This window comes from Alosa alosa, chromosome 14 (assembly GCF_017589495.1).
Source record: "Alosa alosa isolate M-15738 ecotype Scorff River chromosome 14, AALO_Geno_1.1, whole genome shotgun sequence".
NCBI classification, from domain to species: Eukaryota; Metazoa; Chordata; class Actinopteri; order Clupeiformes; family Clupeidae; genus Alosa; species Alosa alosa.
The window spans coordinates 8,668,860-8,691,143 of record NC_063202.1 but is presented as its reverse complement, the minus strand read 5'-3'; the positions used below and the strand labels follow the sequence as shown (position 1 = coordinate 8,691,143).

Here is a 22,284-nt window from a genome sequence, read left to right as displayed (position 1 = left end):
TCACAGGACTAATGAGGCTCCACCTAGCAGGGGCCGAGGTGGAAACTTAGAAGTGGCTCAACCTTTGTTTGAATGTTAAAACCGAAACTTAGAGATAGCCTTGGGCATCAGGAAGTCAGCCTTTCCGGAATTTCTTTTATTAATTTAAGCCTTTACTCTTCCTGCCGCTAAAGAAACACACAGGCCTTATTGAAGATTTATAACACCCTTCCTCTCTTCCTGTTTCCTGTTGCCCACCCCCCTTTAAAACATCTCTGTTGCATAATCGTGTGGCAGTGGCGGCCCTATGTTATGATTGGGTCACCTACATGTTGGGAAGATGAACTGGGAGGGGCAAGCTCCGGGACTGGGAAAAGACTGGAGTGCTGCCGCGCTGCTAGGGATGGGGGAACCATTTGCCGGTTGCCATGGCGACGTGATTGAAGGCGCACATGAGAGCAGCGTCGGGATGTGTAGCCTGACGCTGGTGACAGAAGTGAGTTAGAAGGCTGACAAAAACAGAAAATCTCAGATGGAGGTTCCAAAGATGGATGGATTGTTTGGAGCTTGTGTTGTGCTTGTTGTCTGCTGCCATGCTGTGGCGTGTGCTGTGCATAACAGGTGTCTATTTTTTTTGCTGAGGATTTGTTTTCACTGCTTGAAGTCTCCATCTTGTGGCCGATGATATCAAGTGCATTCCAACGTTGGCAACGACAACACAAGACAGCCATGATAATTAACTACAAATGTTTTTTTGTTGTTGTTTTTTTTTTTTTGATGTGAGAAAAATCCTGGCAAGTGATACAAGGTACTTTGTCACACTTACTTTTATTGTAAAGGTGATATATATTCCAAAATATTTATCATTGTGTTAGCTGGAGAGATAAAAGACAAAGACAACTAGAAAACATCTACACAAGACTTTGGTAAGAATCTTGGGTGACAGTCTTATAAAAAAGAAATCCACAACCCAAAAAAATTAAAAGTAAAAAGAATGCAAAAAATTATTAAGGTTTTAGTTGAGGAGAATTTGATTTTATTTCTGCTGGGTAAAAATCACAACAGGTTTGTCTGTCCTAAAAACAGCAACATTTTGAGGCATATAGAAAATGCTGGAATGGCATAACACCTGTGCTTTTAGTTCATGAATATAATACACTACTTGAGAAGAAATCACAGGATGGAAAAGTTCTATTTGTCAATAAAATGATAGAAGTCTATTGTCATTATTTGAGAATAATATAATATCACAACAACTTTACAGTAATTTTGCCCAGAAAATGTGTATGCAACCGATTTAGTTTGCACTAGTAGCAAAATAACTACAGAAAAAAAGTGTGAATTCATAACATACTGCACTTATCCAAAGCAACCTGTCAGGGACCTGTAGTTAGTCCTCTTTAAAAAATGGCTGCTGACAGTGTTCTAGAAGCTGGCCTCCAGCTGAGAGGCAGTGACCTGTGAGGACCATGAACTGCCCGTTAGAAGTTCAGTTCTGTCTACTTACCCAGTTTAGTGAGACTCCAGAGTGTGTGGCCTATGGTGAAAGTGCTTCCATGAGTTTCAGTAGGCATAAAATAAAACACAAAAAAAGACCTGAACACAAAAAGTAGACCTTGTAATTTAAAACCCTCATGGTATCGTGGTATGAAATTTGGTGGTCGTAGTGGTTGGTTTTTCTCATGATAATATATTACCAAACTAACAAAAATGATACATCTATGCGGCCTGACATATAACATCACCATAGAATTCGTCTGAATTCACACAGGCTTACAACTGGCAAATATACATCCAGGACTTAGATCTCCATCTTCCATTTCAGTGATCCAGTCAGGCATTATGACTATTTACAGGCCATTTCAAGTTGCAGTCTCTACACAGATATCTACTTTTGTTTATGCACCGTAAGAGCCCTAAACAGGGTGGAATGCTTCACTGCATGAGTGACGGCGCTCCCCACCCAATGGCTTCCCATCCCAACCATCCCTCTGGTGTCCCGCCCCTTGGCCCAGTCTCTAGCAGGGATGCACGTTGCAGGCGCGGATCTCCTTCCGTTCCTTACAGCTGCTGAGCTGCGAGCTCTTGAATCGCTTCTTGGCCGTCATGAGCCGCTCCTGGATGCCGCCGCCACACAGCTTGGTGCAGTCCGTCCAGGCTGACCACGGCTTCATCTTACAGCCTGCGAGCAGGAGGATGCAGGGAAAACACGGCAGTGTTCTTATTAAAACCAACCATCCAGCATGTATGATGCTCACAAACACACACATACACACACTGTATATCGCAAACACATATACTGTATGCAGACACACACAGTCATACAAACACACATACACAGACACAGGCGCACACACACACACACACACACACACACACACATGTAATGTAATACTACAGACAGCAGGATGGAGGAGGAGAAGAGAGGAGGTGCTCACCGGCTTGCTCCTCACCCCCCTCCTCACGGCCCTGCTTGCTCCTGCGCCTCTCGCGAGCCTCCTTGCGGCGCCTCCTCTCGTCGCTGTTGGCCCCGCCCCGACTGCACTTGCGGATCTTGCACTTCTTGCGCTGGACCGTCTCGGGGCAAGCGTTGCCACCAAACTGCGGCTCCATCTTCACCATGCGCGTGCGGATTATGTGACCCTTGCCACATGACTTGTTGCACTCGGACCACTCCGACCATTCGGTCAGTATACAGTCCATCGCTGGGGGAGAAAGAAGACGAGGAAAAGAAAAGATAGAGGAAACGAAAGAAAAATTAGAACACAAGGGTGGAAGAGAGATAAGTAGAGACTTCAGCAACCAGATCCAATCGCAGGCTGAGGGTACTATTTGCCCTGCAGCACAAGTGGAGATGGGGACACAGCGGAAGAGACATTGTGATGGATGGAATGAAGACGGAGGGTGAAGAGAGAGAGCAGGGCAGAGGACAGGCCGAAGAGACGAAAGAGTGATGAGGCAGGAAACGAAGCGATCACAGAAAAACGCACAAAAATAAATCCAGAGGATTCCGCCGGAATCAATGTAATGAATCGATTTGGCTTTGAGCAGAAATCCATCCATCAAGAACATTGACAATTGACTTTGTTGCCCTTGACATTTAAATAGTTTCTGTATTTGGAGAGTCAATAGCCTCATTTGCCAGAGGCCCAGGCACAAACATAAGCGTCTATGACAGACCCCGCCATGGAAACGTTATATTACACTTAAAAAACACATTCAGACCTGCCAAATGATATGAATAACCTTTCCAAACAGAAATAAACTTGTATTTGTCCCCCATCATTTAATAGCATTCTTAAATGAGTATGAATCGGAGGAAAGCACATTTTCTGCAGGGTTGTGTTCAGTGTACCCTGCAGCCTGATAGGAATGCTAATCGGGTGCATGGAGTTGCATAATTGTTATGGATCCGTCTAATTACGAGCAGGGCCCTGTGTGATATTTCAAAATAAGCAGTCTTCATTTCCCTAATTAGAAAGTATGTGTGAAAATGCATAATGTGTGTGTGTGTGTGTGTACGTGTGTGTGTGTGTGTGTATGTCTGTGTGTGTGTGTGTGTTTGCGTGTTTGTGTGTGTGAGAAAGAGAGAGAGAAAAAATAAAGAAAATGATAATGGAAGAGAGGTGTGCCAGTGATTACATTTTCAAAGATATATTCATGGAAAAAGCCTCGTCTACATATGTTTGTGTGTTTGCGGCCCGCAATCTGACCCGCCTATTTACAGAACGTGCGCTTTTGGTTAATAAAGCCTAAAATGCAGTGTAGCCTATCATTATTGACCCTATGTAAAACATTTATATAAACAGGAACAGAAAGCCCTCCTTAATCACGTCAGCCTACCCATGACATCGCTTATCAAAAAGGCTAGCCTACTGCACGAAAACAAGCGTTGAACTTGACACTGGCTGGCTTGACACTGGCTGTAGCAGGCTAAGTTAAAAGAAAAAACGTGCATGTGTTTGTCGTGTCGGGGGGTTCCCCAGGAGGTTTTTTTTTAATTCTGTCTACATAACACAACATATTTTAAACGCAGTTTGGGAGGGACAGAAATACTTTTAGCCTACAGAACAAGCAGCTGGCTCATGTGACGTGAACATTGGCTAGGCCTACCTTATGCATTATCACTACATACCCTACATGGAGACATATCTCACGTTAACAATGGATCACTAATTAATTTCTTTGCGCAACAGCGCAATACATGTTTTTAAAGCCGTTTCATTGCCAGGCATTTGCTACAATATTTACCTGCTATGCCTTCTGTTTTCATGGACAGTTACAGGAATCCACGTCATTCGTTATCGTTGCTTCAATCCTACCCACGTTATCTCCAGAGTTTGTAAGTTTGTCAGTCAGTTTCAGCCTCTCCTCTAGCTCCTCTACACACCCGTTGGGATTTATTAAGTTTGTTACATTTTGTTACACTACACAAGAGAAGACAAAGGGGGTCTCTACAAGGATGTCATTGTCATTGTGCGATGTGCTCAATTAGGCTAGCTCCAGAGTAGGCTAATGACTGACGCCGCGAATACGGACACGGCCGTTTATTATTATTGATTATCATTATTATTATTAGGAGGCCCCTCATTGGTCGAGGCCCCTGGACTGAAGCCCAGGTAAGCCCCTGCATTAAGGCGCCAGTGCGTGTGTGAGTAGATGTCTGGGCATATGTATGGAGTGTGTGTGTGTGTGTGTGTGGGTGTGTGTGTGTGTATGTGTATGTGTGTGTGTGTGTGTGTGTGTGTGTGTGTGTGTGTGTGTGTGTGTGTCTCTACGCGCACGTGTGTGAGTAGATGTCTGGGCATATGTGCGGAGTGTGTGGCGCTGGACTCACGGCACTCGGGCAGCATGCACTTCTCCACCTGCTCCAGCTCCTCCGCACACTCGCCCAGCTCCAGGGGCGACTTGAGGGCGCGCTGGCGCGTGCGGCTGCCTTTGCCACACGTCACGCTGCAGTCACTCCAGTCCGACCACGGAGACAGCAGGCACGGGATGGTGTCTGTCACCAGAAAGGGAGGACGCAGAGTATGTCAACTGCAAATGTCTATCTGTATTTGTGTGTGTGTGTGTGTGTGTGTGTGTGTGTGTGTGTGTGTGTGTGTGTGTGTGTGTGTGTGTGTGGATGTGTGTGTGTGTGTGTGTGTGTGTGTGTGTGGATGTGTGTGGATGTGTGTGTGTGTTGAGACATGCTTGATATGGCTGATGCCTGAGCGTACACATCAGGGATAGTGTCTGTATAAGGTGTGTGTTTTGTGTTATGCATGTGTACATGTCTGTAAAAGTTGTGTTTTTCAGTCTGTGTATATGTGACATATACCAACATCTAGCCTCTGATGTTGGTATATGCGTATATGTGTGTGTGAGAGAGCCTCCGATGTTGGTGCACTGGTGATTTAAAATGCAGTTTTTGCTATGCTCATAATACAAATTTGTATGCATGTGTGTGAGTGAGTGTATATGGATGTGTGTGTGTGTGTGTGTGTGTGTGTGTGTGTGTGTGTGTGTGTGTGTGTGTGTGTGTGTAATAATAACTCACGGCACTCTGGCATCATGCACTTCTCCACCTCCACCACCTCGGCGCCACACACAGAGCCGTCAGCAGGGGGCGTCTTGACCATGCGCTCGCGCCTCTTCATGCCCAGCCCACAGGTGGCGCTGCAGATATCCCACTCGCCCCACTCTGTCACCAGGCAACTGCTGGGCGCTAGGGATACCACAGAGGAAAGAAACAGAGGCCAGTCACTGACCCACCACACAGCAGGGCCTCAGGCAAGGGACAAATAAATATACCGGTACACACTTTGCATACTAAAGCTGCATACATATGTTATTTTATGATATGCTAGCTGGTCAGTCTTAGCCCACAGGACCCACAGGACCATGTCTTTATAATACACTAGTTTAACTACTTTATGTTAAACCAACTCTGGTACTCTGACACTTTAGAGGCCACATAACTGTTTATGTAAACTAAAGACGGCAACTTCATTGTGTGATAGTGTGTCTGAGTACTGTATAATACATTTAGAGTGTCAAGGGACTATCAGGTTGGTTGTCAAGAGACTGTGATGGTTTGAGGAGTACCCATGGGCTAACAGACCTGGACTCTCAGGCTGGCTGAGAGAATGTGTGCGTGTATTGGTGTGTGTGTGTGATGTGATTGTGTGTGCCTGTGTGTTTGTTTTAGAGAGAACAACAGGGGGGATTACTGTGTAACTGACAAGGTCGCAGAAAAGAGCTGATTTTGTCCATAAAAAGGGTTGGGGGTTATGCCAACATGCTGCAGAGCTACTCTCGACCTTTGTTATGGAGATGCGCCCTCCTGCAGAGTTTAACTCCAGCCCTGGCCGGACACTCCTCACAGCTAATATAGCACATCAGGAGGCTCTGGACATTACAGCCAGAGACTGGCTATTAGGCTACAACTCAACCCTAATGTGCCCTAGCAGATTTGCACCCTCCACCTCCTCATCTGCCAGCTGGGTTTTCCTCACACTGTGCCGTCAGTCCCGATGCTCCTTTGACACAGTCAGCTCATGTGCAGGCTTCTGTTATGACTCTGCAGCTTTGGCAAAGTCACCCCACACACAGACTTTGTAAACACTTGAGTAAGAACAACAATGTCTCCACGGACCAGAGGGCCAAAGTGTGTGTGTTGTCCTCTGCTGGCTAAGAAGGAAATGTGTGTGTGTGTGTGTGTGTGTGTGTGTGTGTGTGTGTGTGTGTGTGTCGTGATGCGTGTGCACTCACAGCAGTCCTCGTTGACGGTGCACTTCTCTGTCTCCTCAGTGGGCAGTGTGCAGATGGAGCCATCCTCTGGAAACTGCTTGACGTAGCGCTCGCGTGAACGTGTGCCCGTCCCACACGAGGCGCTGCACGGGGACCAGGTGATCCACTCGGACATCATACACGTGGACGCATCCACTGTGGGTGTGAACAGCAAGTGGCAATTGTTAAATCAGACGGTGATGGCTCTATATCAGTGGTACTCAATGTTTTCTGTCATTCCCCACTTTGTAGGTGAGGAATTGTCAAGCCCCACCTGACCCCATCCCTCCAGCAAATTGGTAACGTTAACATATTAGTTACATTTCCCATCTCGGTCCCCTAGATCTGATGTTTTAATTTATATGTAGGCTTGTTTATATGTCTATGTCTGGTTGTGTCTATTTTGTGTTGAATGTATGATTTTCCTTGTGAAAAAATTAAGACAGGCACAAAAAAGCCCAATTTCCTCCTGTTTATCGTGCCCCACCAGCACATGTTTCTACTCCCGCCCGCCCCACACTTTGAGAACCACTGGTCTATCTTCATTGAGAAATGTTTGTGTTGATTACATTCCATAATTTGTTATTTAGCTGACACTATTATTCAGAGCAGCGTACAAACTATGGGGACAGTCCCTCTGGAGCAATTCAGGATTAAGTGCTTTGCTCAGGGTTACAATTGTGGTAGAGCTCCAGTGATCAAGCTAACAACCTTCTGGTCTTTCACTAGGGGGGGCAGGCCCCGTATTCACAACACATTTTGTCTTTTACCACCAAGAGTAGTCCTAAATCTCACTAACTGAGAGTTAACAACATTTTCACAAAGCTGCTGACACCAACTTTTAGTAAGAACAATTACTCCTAAAAAATTACTCCTTAAGTTAAGACTGACACACACCCCCATTATTTTATTGATGCCATCTCCTGATCTATTTAACCGTGGAATCACAAAAGGCATGGCCTTGTGTGTAACTTTATAAAGTCTGACTTTCCATGCTTCAAAAACATAATGGGTATTTGTTTTTTTTTTGTATAGCTCTCCAATACACAACTCAACCACCCTCAACACCCCCACCCCTAAAATCACACTTACCCTATCAACACCACAAAATTGAAGACTTCACTTAGATCTGCTCGATGAAGCAGCACTAATCTGATCATTAATAAAAGAGCGCTGTGTAAACTCTGTATCCCTGAGGCCTCTGTATCAAGCCAACCACAACATTATCAATCGATAATGGATGTTAACAGACCATTAGAAACCAAAGCAGAGGGGATATCTGCCCACTGGGTCTCATAAAGAACTTGAGGGCCGTTTGGTCTGAACATCTCAAAGCGAATGACAAACACATTTATGAGACTGGCAATGATGGCATCGGCTGGGCAAATGTGGAAGCCCTCTTGCGTGATGACTAACTTGCTTTACACAAAAATGACCACACATATCACACGTGGTTTCCTGCTTTTGCAATCTTCCCAGTTTTTATTTGCCATCACACCAATGAGCCTCAGATTCATCGATCGCCAACCAGCTAATAAAATCTCCGCAATAACACATTTGACCTTTGCATGTCTCTGAGTAGGAATCAATGCAAAGGCCTATGTGGGTAAATGGCTCTTGTGTCTCACCGCTTTTGTCATCTGATAAAATGGCCTGTCATTATGAGAGTCCCTCTCTGTGAACCTAGAGCGTCTCAGGGACTTATTTTACACAGTCTGGAATAAACTAAATGCTAGTTCCAAAGGGCATAATAAATCGCTATTACCGTAAACCTGGTCACACATGTTTGTGTGCAAACCCATGGGCAGTAATTAACTAACAGTAACTGCAAATAAATTATCTCTGGAATGACCTAGAAAATCTATCATAAAAATTAGTTTTTAGGACAAAACATCTGAAGGTGTCAAGCCCACATTACACTTTATAGATACAGTTTTTAAAGGTATTAATGGACATCTTCAAATACATGAGTTAAGCCTAGTCCTAGACTAATAGTTTTTTTCAGTGGAGATTTGTATTGATTTTCTTTTAGTCTAGGACCAGGCATGTATGGGAGGCCAGTCCTCAGTGTAAAACAGAACAGTGTAGAGTGAAATGATTTTGGGGAGCTCTCTGATGAAGGTTTAATATGTACTGTATGTATATCTAATAGCAGGTGATAAAGTATGGCCATGTGCACTGTGAGTGCTGAAGTATGGCCATGTGCACTGTGAGTGCTGACCTTTGGTGCTGGAGCCGTGGCCCACGGAGAGACAACACACCAGAATGCAGGTGGCATACCCATATTATGATTCATATGCATACAGTAGGCTTTTCTTCATAAAAGTGTACATTAAGTGTATAGCAGGGTGCAGTAAACCGATTCTGGGGAGGTCTTAAAAACATGAAAGCATTAGAAGCAGCCTCTATATATAGACACCCCTGATAAATATAAATAAAAAGAGGTATATAAACATCATCATTGTTTTCTTTGTGAAACTAAGATAAAACACAAAAAGACTTTTTTTTTTAAATATCTCTTTTTACTCATCTTCACCAGGGTCACCAATGCCTGTAGAGGGCGCTGTATGCATATTAGGGTTAGCAGCGCTATGTGTAGTATGACCTTCGTCGCTGCAGCCCGGGCCCATGCAAGGCTGGAAGTCCTGAGTGTGAGGACAGGGTACGCTCAGGTCCAGCTGGGCCTTCAGCATGCGCTGCCTCATGCGCTTGCCCTTCTCACAGGTGGACGAGCTGCAGGCTGACCACGGGGACCAGTTGGAGTAGATGCATGTCTCAGGTGTGTCGTCTGCTCAGAGAGGGAGAGAGGGGATGACCATGACAGGAACATATAGAGATGATCAAAGAAATACAAACATATTAAGTATAAGTAAAGAAGTATACGCTTTTGATCCCGTGAGGGAAATTTGGTCTCTGCATTTATCCTAATCCGTGAATTAGTGAAACACACACCACACAGTGAAGTGAAGCACACATTAACCCGGAGCAGTGAGCTGCCTGCTACAGCGGCGCTCGGGGAGCAGTGAGGGGTGAGGTGCCTTGCTCAAGGCCACTTCAGCCGTGGATGTGGGCATGGGAGGGCAGTGCTCAAACACTTGCCCCGCCCACATTTTTCCCACTGGTCTGGGATCGAACCAGCAACCCTTCGGTTACAAGCCCGAAGCCCTAACCAGTAGGCCAAGATGTAAGTTTGAAAGACCTGAATGGATTTACAGTATCTACAGGAAATTTATTTACAATAAATAAATTAGCATAAGCATAAACAGAACTCTAACAGCCAATTACAAACAGCTAAGGAATTAACACGATATCCTTTTAGTAGAGCCGCACTGCTAGTTGAGAGATAATATTTCATTTCAAAGACAGAATGCAATCAAGGATCTCCACAGTCTGTTGGAAAGCAGACAAAAATGACAAAACCAGCTGACCTTCTTCCTTCTCCTCCTGGGCGATATCGGCCACGATGTCATCCACGTTATCAGGCACGATGTTGCACTGCTCACCCTGTGAAACAATAAAATGCACCACATCATTGAAGGGGAATCCCACCTCTCCCCTACTCACCTTTTCAGCAAACCAGAAAAAAGGTTGCTGAGCTGGAGTTTCCTGGATGTAACCTTTTCTCTCCCTCTAACAGATCAGCCATCACTCATGCGGCGGGAAGTGAGATCTGAGCTGGGCAGACAGAGGGTTCATTCCTACTGCTGTATGCGCCCAGAGGCGCATAGATTCAGGCTATGAGTGTGTGGTTAATAAGTGATCTGTGGAGGGATCCTTCAGATAGCCGGAAACGAGGCGATGCTCAGCAGTCTGTGTGATCTGAGCCGGGTGTCTGTACAGAGGCTACACCCTGGCATAATAACTGCAGGCCCACAGCCCAACAGAGACATTTAACATCTCAATCAGTAGGCTGAGTCTTTGTCCAGTGGTTTCCACACCATGAGAGTCCTATTCAAATTACTCTTAGGACTCTGGGTAAAATCATGTCCCTTGAGACAATTAAATATGCATGATATGTACATAATACATCAAGGGAAAAATTCAGCTTTTGATGGACTGATTTCAAACACCATTTTCGGAATATTTGAAGACAATCGACACACAACATGTGTGAAATGTTGATTCAATATTAAGCCATAGTGTAGTTCTGTCTCACTGAGATGATGGTCCAGACCTTGCGAGCGATTCGTTCCACCACCACCCGAGCTACGGGCGTGATGGCGCCCCCCTCAGGATCGTAGAAGGGGCTCTGCGGGTGGTCCAGACTGGTCAGTGGCCGGATCTTCTCCTGCGGAATGGTGGGCTTGTTGGGTGACTGGCGGGAAACACAAACACGGAGGATGGCTGTTAGATCACATTGTGTTAGAGCAGATATCAGGTCACCACAAATTGGCAAATACACTACGATGAATAAAATATAATTAAAACGGTGCTACGGAGCCTTTTATGGTTCATAGTTATAGTGATTTTTTCTTTCTAAGTTGCTCTTAAGAACACAAAACGACTGCAAGGTAACGCAAAAGAATAGGAAGGGTATGCAAAAAATGTGCTCTTTAAAAAAAAAAAATCACCATGGGCCTTAAGGGGCTTCATCTAATAGACATGACGTCATGTTTTTAACATTTGTATTGGCTGCTTCATTCAGTCCATTCTGGATTAGCCTAATTGCCACTGCGCTAAAAATACTCTCCAAATGCCTGTTCTGCTGAATAAAATGTATCACTGTAGGCCTGAGGATAGATCATCAATATTACATTACTGGCACTGACTTTTCCCTGAAAATAAAAAGTCCCACAATCTTACCTCCATCACTGTAGCACACAATAAAGACCTGAACAGTGATATGAGACCACAATCTACGTCGGTGGGGAGGAGAGACGTTCTATTAGTTAGTGGAGGGAAGGGTCACGGGAGATTATTACAACAAAACACAGCCTGGGGGGGGAGAGCCTGTGAAAATTACCCAGCCATCTACACCCCACCGAGTGAGACCTAACATCACATCCCGTAAATGATAGGCCGGGCGCCGCGTCGCCACCCTGTGGCGTCCAAAAGGGCCGTGGGGGATTCAGCCGAGGACGGGAGCACAGGATTTGATCAAAGGCCCCTCGAGGCAGAATTTTCCACTGCCGTTTCTCTCCACTTAAGGTCAGAAAAAGAAAAGACCGATGGTGATGTGGAAGGGGAAGAGGAGGGGGAGGGTGGGAGGGGATGTGGATTACAGGTCTATTTCAATATAAGCAAAGTCCTTCTAGGCAAGTCCCTCCACTCGGCGGCCATATTGCAACGCTTTTTGGGAACTCGTAGGGCATCCATCTCGGCAGAAATGCGCGTGCGCAAGGCTTCACGGCACCAATCTACTGCAATCTTGCTTCAGCGGCGAGATCACAACACATGATTGGCACGATGTCTTCACAACACACCACATTATTGGCTCAGTGTATTCACAACACAGCTCATGATTGGCTCAATGTATTCACATGTCAACGTTTTGCCGAGGAAGGGGTGTGATATGCGAAGACATCTGCCATATTGGCGTTACAAACTAAGCCCATGCATTTCTATGGAGGATTTTTTGAGTGCTGTGTCTCCTCATTAGAAAGTCTCTGATATAAGTGAGCTGCCTGCCTTGCTACTCCTGCAGTACCCTTTGCAAACCAGTAGATGGCACAGTCATGCAGGAGGACGAGTAGAGAGAGAGGGAGAGCGATGTGAATAAGGAGCCTGATATGCGTCTCACATCCAGAAGAAGTAGCAGTCTCCTCAGAGCTGCCATCTGTCCCATGCCTAACGATAAATCTCTGTTCTGCAGATCACCCCGCTCTCGTCTCGGCATGTCCTTTTGAAATACCACGCTGATTGGAGACTTCGGCGAGGTGAAGAGTGGCAGCCAAGGGCCGTCCCACAGAAAGACAGAGAAAGGCCAAAAGGGAGAAAAGGAAAACAGGCGGGGTTCTGCCTAGTTCAACGGGTTCAAGCCCGAGTGCTGTGATTCAGGCCAATGCTTTCCTTCAAAACCCCAAACCAGTGAGTCACTGAATCAGCTTTCCAGTTGGAATCAGTCGAGGGAGGGAACATGGCGAGACCTGAGGAGGAAGACTCGGGAAGTTGGTTTTGAGAGGAGGTGGCAGGTGAGGAAGAGGGTGTGTGTGCTGCTGACCTCATAGGTGACGCCGCTGTCGGTGCCGGCGTCCCAGGGGATGAGGTCTTGGGCGACCTTCTGCACCCAGCCGCACTCCTTGGTGCAGAGGTCCTCGGCGGACAGACCCACGTCCCAGTCGGGGCTGGGGCCCAGCATGGTCAGGAAGGACATGAGGTGACGCGTGCGGTCCACTGAGAACTCTGCCGAAGGTGCCGCACGCCTGGGGCAAAGAGAGGGAGAGAGAGAGAGAGAGAGAGAGAGAGAGAGAGAAAGAGAGAGAGAAAGGACAGAAAGATAGAGTGGAGAGCGAATGGATAGAGAGAGAGAGGAGAGAGAGAGAGAGAGAGAGAGAGAGAGAGAGAGAGAGAGAGAGAAAGAAAAAACAATGAAAGAATGAAAAAATAAAGAATGAGAAGTAATTAGGGAGGAAGAAAGAGGATGAAACAAAGAAAAGGGGTGATGGTGAAATGAGGAGAAACACAAAGTGAAACAACAAAGAGAGAGAGAGAGAGAGGAAGAAAAGAGTACAAAAAACAACAAGTCAATAAAACAATGCAACACCCGTGTAACACCTACAGTAGAAAAAGCTAGAGGGCGTGGTGGCTAAGAACACTGCACAAAAAATATACATTGAGGACAAATCAAGCATTTGCCTAATCGATAGCTAATTCCCCTTACATACTAATTGCATTCTCCATTCTCAATCAGCACATTTGTATTGTGACAAGCACCATTAATTACTTGCATAATCACACTTTGTAAATGCTGTGTAATTGCCAAAGTTGGAGCTGAAATTGCAGTAAAGGGCAGGGGTGGTGATGGAGGACACACAAATAATCAGTACTTTAAAATTGAATGCAGTGGAGTGTTTTGTTTAGATGGAGTTTTGAAGGGAACTGTCGTGCTGGCTTTGCAGATAAGGAACATGCAGACGGGCAGAAAGATAGTTATCTACTTCCACTCGTGGAAAGCCTATGGCAGTGTCTTATCATGGCCGACTTGTCATCGTAAAGCAGACCAACACACAGTCAAACAGCTTGCACCTGAAGGCAGGAAGTGACATAGTGGTATGGGTGTTTGTCCGACACAGGGGAACAAAGAGGGACAACTGCCGACTTTGCTGTCAGTCTGACAGACATCCGACGCTAAGGCATTGACACTGCTCATCATTAAACCTCACAAACCCTTCGACTCAAAGAGATATATACAGACATAGACACAAATCTGTGCACACATCCTCTCACACACACACACACACACACACACACAGACACACACACACAACAAGACATACTCACAGGAAGGGCAAATGTTGAAAGACACACAAAGACACAAAGTTCCACTCACTCCCAAACACATTTCTCTTAATGCACACGGAAGTAGAGGTAGCTTGTATAATATTTCACCTATTGCTTTTTTTTGTTGTTTTTTTTTTTACTTGAGAGCCACTCTTCATCAAACTCTTAACAATTGCAGAAGACCCAACATGCCTATCACATATAAACTTACGGTAACACCTCCTGGAGCCCTCCAGCCAATGAATGTCTGAGAAGGAGAAAAAAATCAACAGTGAAGACAGCCAGGCTCTGGTACACAGGAGCCTCCTGGACCCAACATGTCTCCACGCACACTTAGAGAAAAGTGTGTGGGCAGGGAAGAGGGAACTACATCTGTTGTAATCTAACCCTGCTATTATGTTGGGGTCATAGTGACCCGAAACTAGTTTCAAACATTGCAAAATGACAGAAATAAGTGGTCAATATTCCTGGCTGTCCATCTAGCTTTTTAAAATGAATGACACTTTATTACTTTCAGTGTACCTGCCATAAAAAACAACAACTATCATGCTAGGGTCAATATGACCCTAAGTAACTTTTGATGTAGAATAAGCTATGTACATTTTCTCCCTCAGTGTGTTAAAAGCTAGCCAGCTCTTCTTCGCATAATCATAATTACCTGCTAAAATGGCTATTTAGCATGCTTGTGTACTAACATACTATCAATGCATTGCAACCATGTTGTTTCTATGGTGCAACAAAACCATGGATTTCCCCCTCCACACACAAACACAACATTTTCGAAACATCATTTATTTTTTAGATGTTTAGACCATGGCACATCAAAATTTGACATAACTTCCTAGGTGATGACTGCACACAATTGTTAGCTAAGCCTACTCAAATATAGAGCAACACAACGCCAACACAACGCAGGTCACATTGGTGCTAGCCTGGGTGTTCCCATGCTGCCTTGCGCGCGATTTGATTCACGCTGCTAAGACAGCCTGGAGACCATGGAGCAAATTTTCGCCTGAGATAGGGAACCAATCACAGAACAGGGGGGAAAGCAAGACGATGATGAGCTATGCACAGACGCATTTGATAGACATCCGTGGCACCCAATAAACGGATCTGGGCATTTTTTTCAAATACGAGAAAATGAACGTTTGGTTCCCAGACCACGTCTCATTGAGAAGTGGTGGCGCTAGCCAGGCTACATTGGTGCCGTGCCGTGACCCAAATCGGAGTGAAGTTTAGGGGGTGATTACTGTAAAGCTGTAGCCAGCTGGTCCTTAGCTGTGCTATATGTACGTTGGTAAACTTCCCTCCCAACGCCTTAAGGGTCGTGCTAGTGAGAGAGCTAGCAGCCTGGGTTTTTAGCTCAATTGCAAGTTTGAGTCCAGGCGTGTGAAGGGCTGAACCATGCTGTTCAACACAACACATTTCTATTACCTTAGAATGTGAAGATTGACAGTAAAAGATCACCTTTTTCTCATTAATAAACAATTTAGAGATAGCATGAGATGATCGGTGGATGCTAAAACTCGCCCCTTGCACAGTTAAAGCTCAAATGAAACAATAACTAGCATGAGGTGGAAAAAAATTGACTTGCTTAAAGAAATAGATGTACTTGGCAATACAGGGATAGGTTGAAACAAACTTCTATGATGTAGCAATTGTACCCTACTACATTTTACACTTTCTAGATTTGGTTGGGCTCCATTTGTCTAAAAAAGGGCATGCATTATATCCCCATAAATGCGTGCCCCATTGTGGATTATTCTTTACACAATCTACTTTATCTGGTGTAAAAGGGTTATATAGGCTACCTCAGAAATATCAGACTATATTGAATAATAGTTTCTAACAATGTTTACAATATGTTTCATGCATTTGGATTGCATGTGGCAATCTGGGGTGCTAGAAAGAAACACAATAAACAACTATTTTATTCTTTGCCAAATTGTAATGCTTTTCTTAGAAACTAAGGTGAGTTATAATATGAAATATATAATCAAATATATGAGGCTGTTTGTTATTCTTAGGCACAATATAGGGTTAAAGAGTCTTCAAGGGATGCACAAGTGACTCCCGTAGTCATAAGTGCATTTAAAGAGAGTGCATGCATAGACACACTAAGGTAAAGATCTCTAGTTGAAGTTGCATAGACACACTAAGGTAAAGATCTCTAGTTGAAGTTGATTTCAGATTACACACGCACACTAGCTAGCAACTGATCTGATCACTGACATTCTTATCATTATGTCACACACACACACACACACACACACACACACACACACACACACACACACACACACACACACAAACATGTAAGTAAAGGTGCACAAGAATAGCCTCTAACCTAATCTATGTCAGTCATTCAACCACTGTTTTCTTACAACCTACATTTTCTTTGGGAAAAATGTCCCTCCACTCCACTCAGCTGAACATGGACATAAACACACACACACACACAGACACACACAGACACACACACACACACACACACACACACACACACACACACACACACACAGAGACACACACAGAGACACACACACACACACACACACAACATGCATTTAATTTAAGGCTGCATTGACAACCCATGATTTTGCTGTCCGCCTGTCAGGGCACTTGCTAATCAACTCAGCTCAAGCTTTTCAAGAATTTTGGAAACTTCCACCATGATTGCGAGTCCCTCCCGAGCTCTTTTGTTTTCAGCAGGAATCGGTGAAAGAGACAGATGGAAAGACAGAAGCAAAGTGTGAGAGAGAGAAAGAGAGAGAGAGAGAGAGAGAGAGAAGAAGAGAAGAGAAGAAGAGGGAGAGAGTGATGAGAGTATGAAAAAAGAACGTAAACACAGCTGCCTATTCTGCACCAGCTTATCGTCTTTCTCAAAGTAGAGTTCAGCGTCCTGGTTCCAGATCCGTGTCTGTATGACGGATAAAGAAGTATAGTTATATGTGACAATGGCCTGAGCGCCGTCTGTTTGATATCTTTGAAGTGTCTCTGCCATGTGTCTGCCTGAGCCAGCGGACAGTGACGAACTGCAGAGTCACGGGACATCTCTTCCCTCACCCCACCCTCCTCACCCCTGAGGCCATCACACCGTCTGCTCTGACATTAGCCCCTCTGAGATGAAGTCATGTTTGGATCCTGCCGAGCTGCCATCTTCGATTCCCGAGGTCCCTCGATGATGCACTGTCTATTGAAAATGACAGCAGGGGAGGGGGTTGGGAGGGGGTGGGGAGGTTGGGATAAGAGTGGAGTGTGGGGGCATGGTGAAGTGACAATGATGACCTGCGGGTGTAGTTCATCTGAGCTCATCCACTCTCTCACCGTTGCCCGACCGTCGTTTAATTAAGCTTGTACATTTTGCAGGGCCACTAAGGCCCTTTAAGGTCTCTGTGAGCAGAGGAGACAGAGGGGGGCCAGGCAAATCAGACGGCCTGGAAGAGGTACGACCGGAGCTTTACACAGCCGGAGCACATCACACCCCAGGGTCTTCTGAGTCCAAGGACCTGAAATCGCAATCAGCACCATCCCGGGCCAAGCTGCGCTGGTATTGGCATCTCTCTTCACGGGGATGAATTTTTCATGCCCCGTAAATTCAAAGTCGAGCGCAACCCTGACTGTCAAGTCTGTTTAATGTGCCTCTATACATATCCATTCTGGCCCTGGCTGAGAGACGTGAACTCGACTAGAATGAGATGCATGCCTGAATTAAAAATCAAAGTCCTACAGCTAAACTATGGCGCGCTCAAGCCCAGGAAAGAAGAAGATCTAGCAGATCTTTGAGAATGACTGGCCGAGTCGATAGAATGTGTGAGATCATGAATAAAGATGGTGGAAAGGCTGGAGAGGGCCCTCAGGTGTTCAGTCAGCTGAGTCAGGCTCCAGATGCTGAGCACCGAGCGCACGAGTACCTCACGGTAGTGTAGTGGCCTTAGAGGGGGAGCAGCTTCACACAAGAGAACTTCTGACGGCAAATTTGAGGAAAAGTTGGTAAACCACCCTTCTTACCTAATTTGAGGGTGCTGATTCTGAATATTTTGTTTACCAAGCTCAATTCTGAGTTCTAAGCTGCATAATCAGCATTTTAACATAAAATAGCGATTTTTTTTTGCTTATTTTTCCCTAAATTGGGTTGATTTTAAAAGTAATCACTAAAACCAAATAAGTGTTCTCTAAATACATGTTTGAGCATTAAAGAAGCCATAATATAGTTTATTAACATATTTAGGAACATGATTACAGTTAACATGTACTAAACTCGGAAATTCTAATAAAATCACAACCATATTTTTATTGCTAACATAGTGAGTCACTCATGTGGTGTTTAATGCATTTTATCACAATAACAAGTTGCACAGGTAACCTTCAACTCAGAATATATCCTACAGTATATGATAGATAGCGGGAATAAGCCTAATGCAGAACTGCATCTACCGTCAGCAACAACTGACAAGTAAAAAACATCTTACTTCTAATAACACTGGATTTGGTATGTGTGCTTGCCTCCATACTAGAGCTTGATAATGCCATTGAGCAGCATCACTTGTTGGTGGTAGAGCCTCCGATCCTCGACATCTAGAAAACAGAGTGGCTCTGGCATAGTGTTGTCACGATACCAAAATTATGACTTTGATACAATACCTGCCATAAATATCTTGATACTCAATACTGAAACGATATCCAAATCCTAAAATATCTGGAAAAGAAAGGACGCAGGCCTCCTCCAAATGTATTGAGTCATTTGTGTTGAATTTGGTGCACTTTTGGTCAATTCTGGGTTTTAAACTTCTAAACTTCCTACATAATTATTATTTTTGTAGTCAGTAAAATAGTAGTTTGTGTGTAATTAAATCCTTTATTGTTTGTTATAGCTCATTTATATTGTGTGGTGTTTTGGCAATAAATTACCTTTAAATAGCCAAAGTAGGCTAGATCAAGGTCCGTGTTCAAATTACTGCATGCAAATCACTTATTGCTATGCAGAAGAGCCTAATCTTTAGGCCATCTGATGTAGGCTACCCTAGGCCTTCCCGTGTTTATGGGATTTCTTTGACAGTTGCAAAGGGAAAAAAGTGAAGATAGTCTTCTTTGCTCCCAGTGTAATTTAATAAGTATGTTTCAACCACTCAGGTCTTAATCAGATAGACCTACACCATTATCTGTTGCAATATTTGTGTGCATTCCTACATTAGGTCTATTTCTTTGATAGTTAACATCATTTGCTACCACATAACAAATACCAAATAACAATACAAAAGTTTCTTACAAACTTTCCTGCATACTTCTTAAATGTGCTGCAGTCAGATGGGTGTCCTAAAGACATAACAAGATCTTGAGCATCTATTACCAGTGTTGAATGAGCAGTTTTTGCAGTGACCACTATTGGACATTCCACATTGCTAGACAGCACTTGAGTAAGGATAGACTTATTTCCACTTCACAAATAACCATCGTTATCTGCAATAGCTACAGTACAGGGACATTAATCAGTTCATAGCTGAGGATTTGTCCTAGGTCCACTTCCCTTTCAGCATCATATGCAGTAATGATGCACTGGAGAATGTTTCTTTTTTTTGCACTTTCAAGGATATCTTGTCTAATTTTTTTGCAAATAATGCAATCTCCATAGCACTCTTCAGCACTCCTCAAACATGCACACTCTTCCATTGTTTTGCATGGCTGGAATTTGAATGATAGGAAAGAGCACCAGTGAGATGTGTTAACTAGGCAAGCAGTCACCTTTACAGTAAAAAAAAATACATTGTAAATCCTCTGTAAAGACTGACAACTGTTCATAATAGTTAGTGACAAAGTACTTTCTACAGAAAAATGAGCAGTCACCTACTATTCTATCAATTTATTATCAAGGAATCTATTTTGTTTCTAAACGTCATACTGAATTTTAGCTATTATTTCAATTTATATTTTAGTTTTAACTTATTTTTATTTGCTACTTGAGGGTCATTGGGGTAATTCCTGTCCTGTCCTACAACATATCTGATACATAAAGAGTTTATTAATGCCTTGTTTGGCAATTCCTATGATATCTGATGGCAAAACCAAAAAGTATGTGAATTATGCTAATTATGCTAATTAGCAAGCTTAAAACTCAAAATTGAACTTGGTAAACAACATATTTGAATTCAGCCCCCTCAAATTGTGTAAAATTGTGTATAGCCCTTTTACCGACTTTTCCTCAAATTTGCCAACAGGACTTTTTCTGAACGTTTGTTAATGAGCGTTTGTGGATGTGAGCTATCTGTTCTCCCACACACACACACACACACACACACATGTGCACCCATACTATACACACACACACACACACACACACACACACACACACACCACACACACACCCAGCACACACACACACATGTGCACCCATACTATACACACACACACACACACACACACACACACATGTGCACCCATACTATACACACACACACACACACACACACACACACACACACACACACACACACACACACACACACACACACAGTCTAACTGTCTTTCACTCTTACCATTTCAAAAACAGCTGGAACGCTGCGTTTGATAGTAGTGCAAAGACAACGTATCAATTATTTAAACAAATTAATTCTCTTGTTTTTTGGAAAATATATGTTCATTTTGAATTTGAAGGCAGCAACACGTCTAAAAAAAAGTTGGGTCAGGAGCATGTTTAGCACTGTGTTGCTGCACCTCATCTTTTTAACAACAGTCTATAAATATTTGGGAACTGTCCAGAGACCAGTTGCTGGAGTTTTGAGAATGAAATGTTGTTCCATCCTTGCCTAATATAGGATTTCAGCTTGCATATCATCAGTTCATCAGTCTTGGGTCTTCTTAATCATGTTCATTCCATGATGCACCCAATGTGACCGATCTGGACTGAACAGAGCATTTTACTTCTTCTATGGAGCCATTCTGCTGTAATATGTGCAGAATGAATGGCATTGTTTCCTGAAAATATTCAAGGCCTTCCCTGGCAGTATATGTTGCTCAAAAATCCTCCAGCCTTAACTGTGCCTTTCCAGATGTGTAAGCTGGCCATGCCATAGTCACTAATGCAACCCACACCATCACAGATGCTGGCTTTTGAACTGAGGCTAATTGGAAAACTGTTCTGTGATTACACCAATCAAAATGTGTAATTATTTTTGGAAATCATGAACTCCACATCCTAAAGAGCTAAAGAGGAGAGAGATCATTCAACTTGTTCTTAGTGCAGTCCATCTTAAATGAGCTCAGATAAGACGGCGGCATCTCTGGATCATGTTTCTTCTTTGCATGGTAAAAGCATCAAACTGTGTTCATAGACAATGATTATCGGAGATTACTGTAAATTATTTTCTTCACAAAAACAGGTCTGGTTTTGATACAGTGCCACCTGAGGTCCCAATGATCATGGTCATCCAGTACTGTTTCTCAGCCCTGTCCATTGTTTACAAAAAAAAAACTCTGGATTGTTTTCTAAATATTTGAATGATATTATGTACAATGGAGGATAAAATCCACAAATGCATCATCATTTCAAGTTAAAAAGCATTATTCTTATATTGTTGCATTATTTGCTCACACAGGTTTTCAGAGTGATCATATCCTCCGCATCTTTAGTTCTAAGAGACTCTGCCTCTCTTCTCTGGATTTCATGATAAGAAACACTATTTGTATATTGTTTCATTATTTGCCCACACAGGTTTACACAGAATGATGAATACCTCCACATCTTTACTTCTGAGTGACTCAGTCTCTCTGGGATGCTAATTTTATCCCCATTTCAATTAATTAGTTGTTCCTCCTTTTGTTGTCTTTATCATTACACAACTTTTCCAGCCTTTTGTTGCCCCTGTCCAACTTTTTTGAGACATGTTGCTGGCATCAAATTCAAAATGTGCTAATATTTTCCATGAAACAGTCAAATTTCCCTCCTTCATCAAATGATGTGTCGTCTTTGAACTCAATTAAATATAGTGCTTATATGATTTGTAAATTCACGTTATTTCAAGATAATGAAGCTAAACGAAACGATAGACAAGAACAGGCTATGGCCCATTTACACGACTCAATCAAATTCTATTTTAA

The 22,284-nt window shown here is 43.7% G+C and overlaps 1 protein-coding gene across 2 annotated transcripts in view; it reads right to left on the bottom strand.

Annotated features, from left to right (window-relative positions):
- Positions 1-992: 992 nt before the first annotated feature.
- The window catches only part of spon1a (spondin 1a), a 102,680-nt gene continuing 81,388 nt past the window's right edge, over positions 993-22,284 (bottom strand). The window contains exons 8-17 of one of the 2 annotated variants that reach the window (XM_048263357.1): positions 14,402-14,437; positions 12,911-13,112; positions 10,925-11,065; positions 10,179-10,254; positions 9,356-9,538; positions 6,733-6,906; positions 5,519-5,686; positions 4,817-4,981; positions 2,418-2,684; positions 993-2,161 (exon numbers count right to left, since the gene is read on the bottom strand). In XM_048263357.1, the coding sequence (XP_048119314.1) occupies positions 1,998-2,161; positions 2,418-2,684; positions 4,817-4,981; positions 5,519-5,686; positions 6,733-6,906; positions 9,356-9,538; positions 10,179-10,254; positions 10,925-11,065; positions 12,911-13,112; positions 14,402-14,437 (1,576 nt within the window). In that variant the 3' untranslated portion in view covers positions 993-1,997. The remainder of the gene's footprint in view (positions 2,162-2,417; positions 2,685-4,816; positions 4,982-5,518; positions 5,687-6,732; positions 6,907-9,355; positions 9,539-10,178; positions 10,255-10,924; positions 11,066-12,910; positions 13,113-14,401; positions 14,438-22,284) is intronic. The other variant, XM_048263358.1, reaches the window with a different exon arrangement.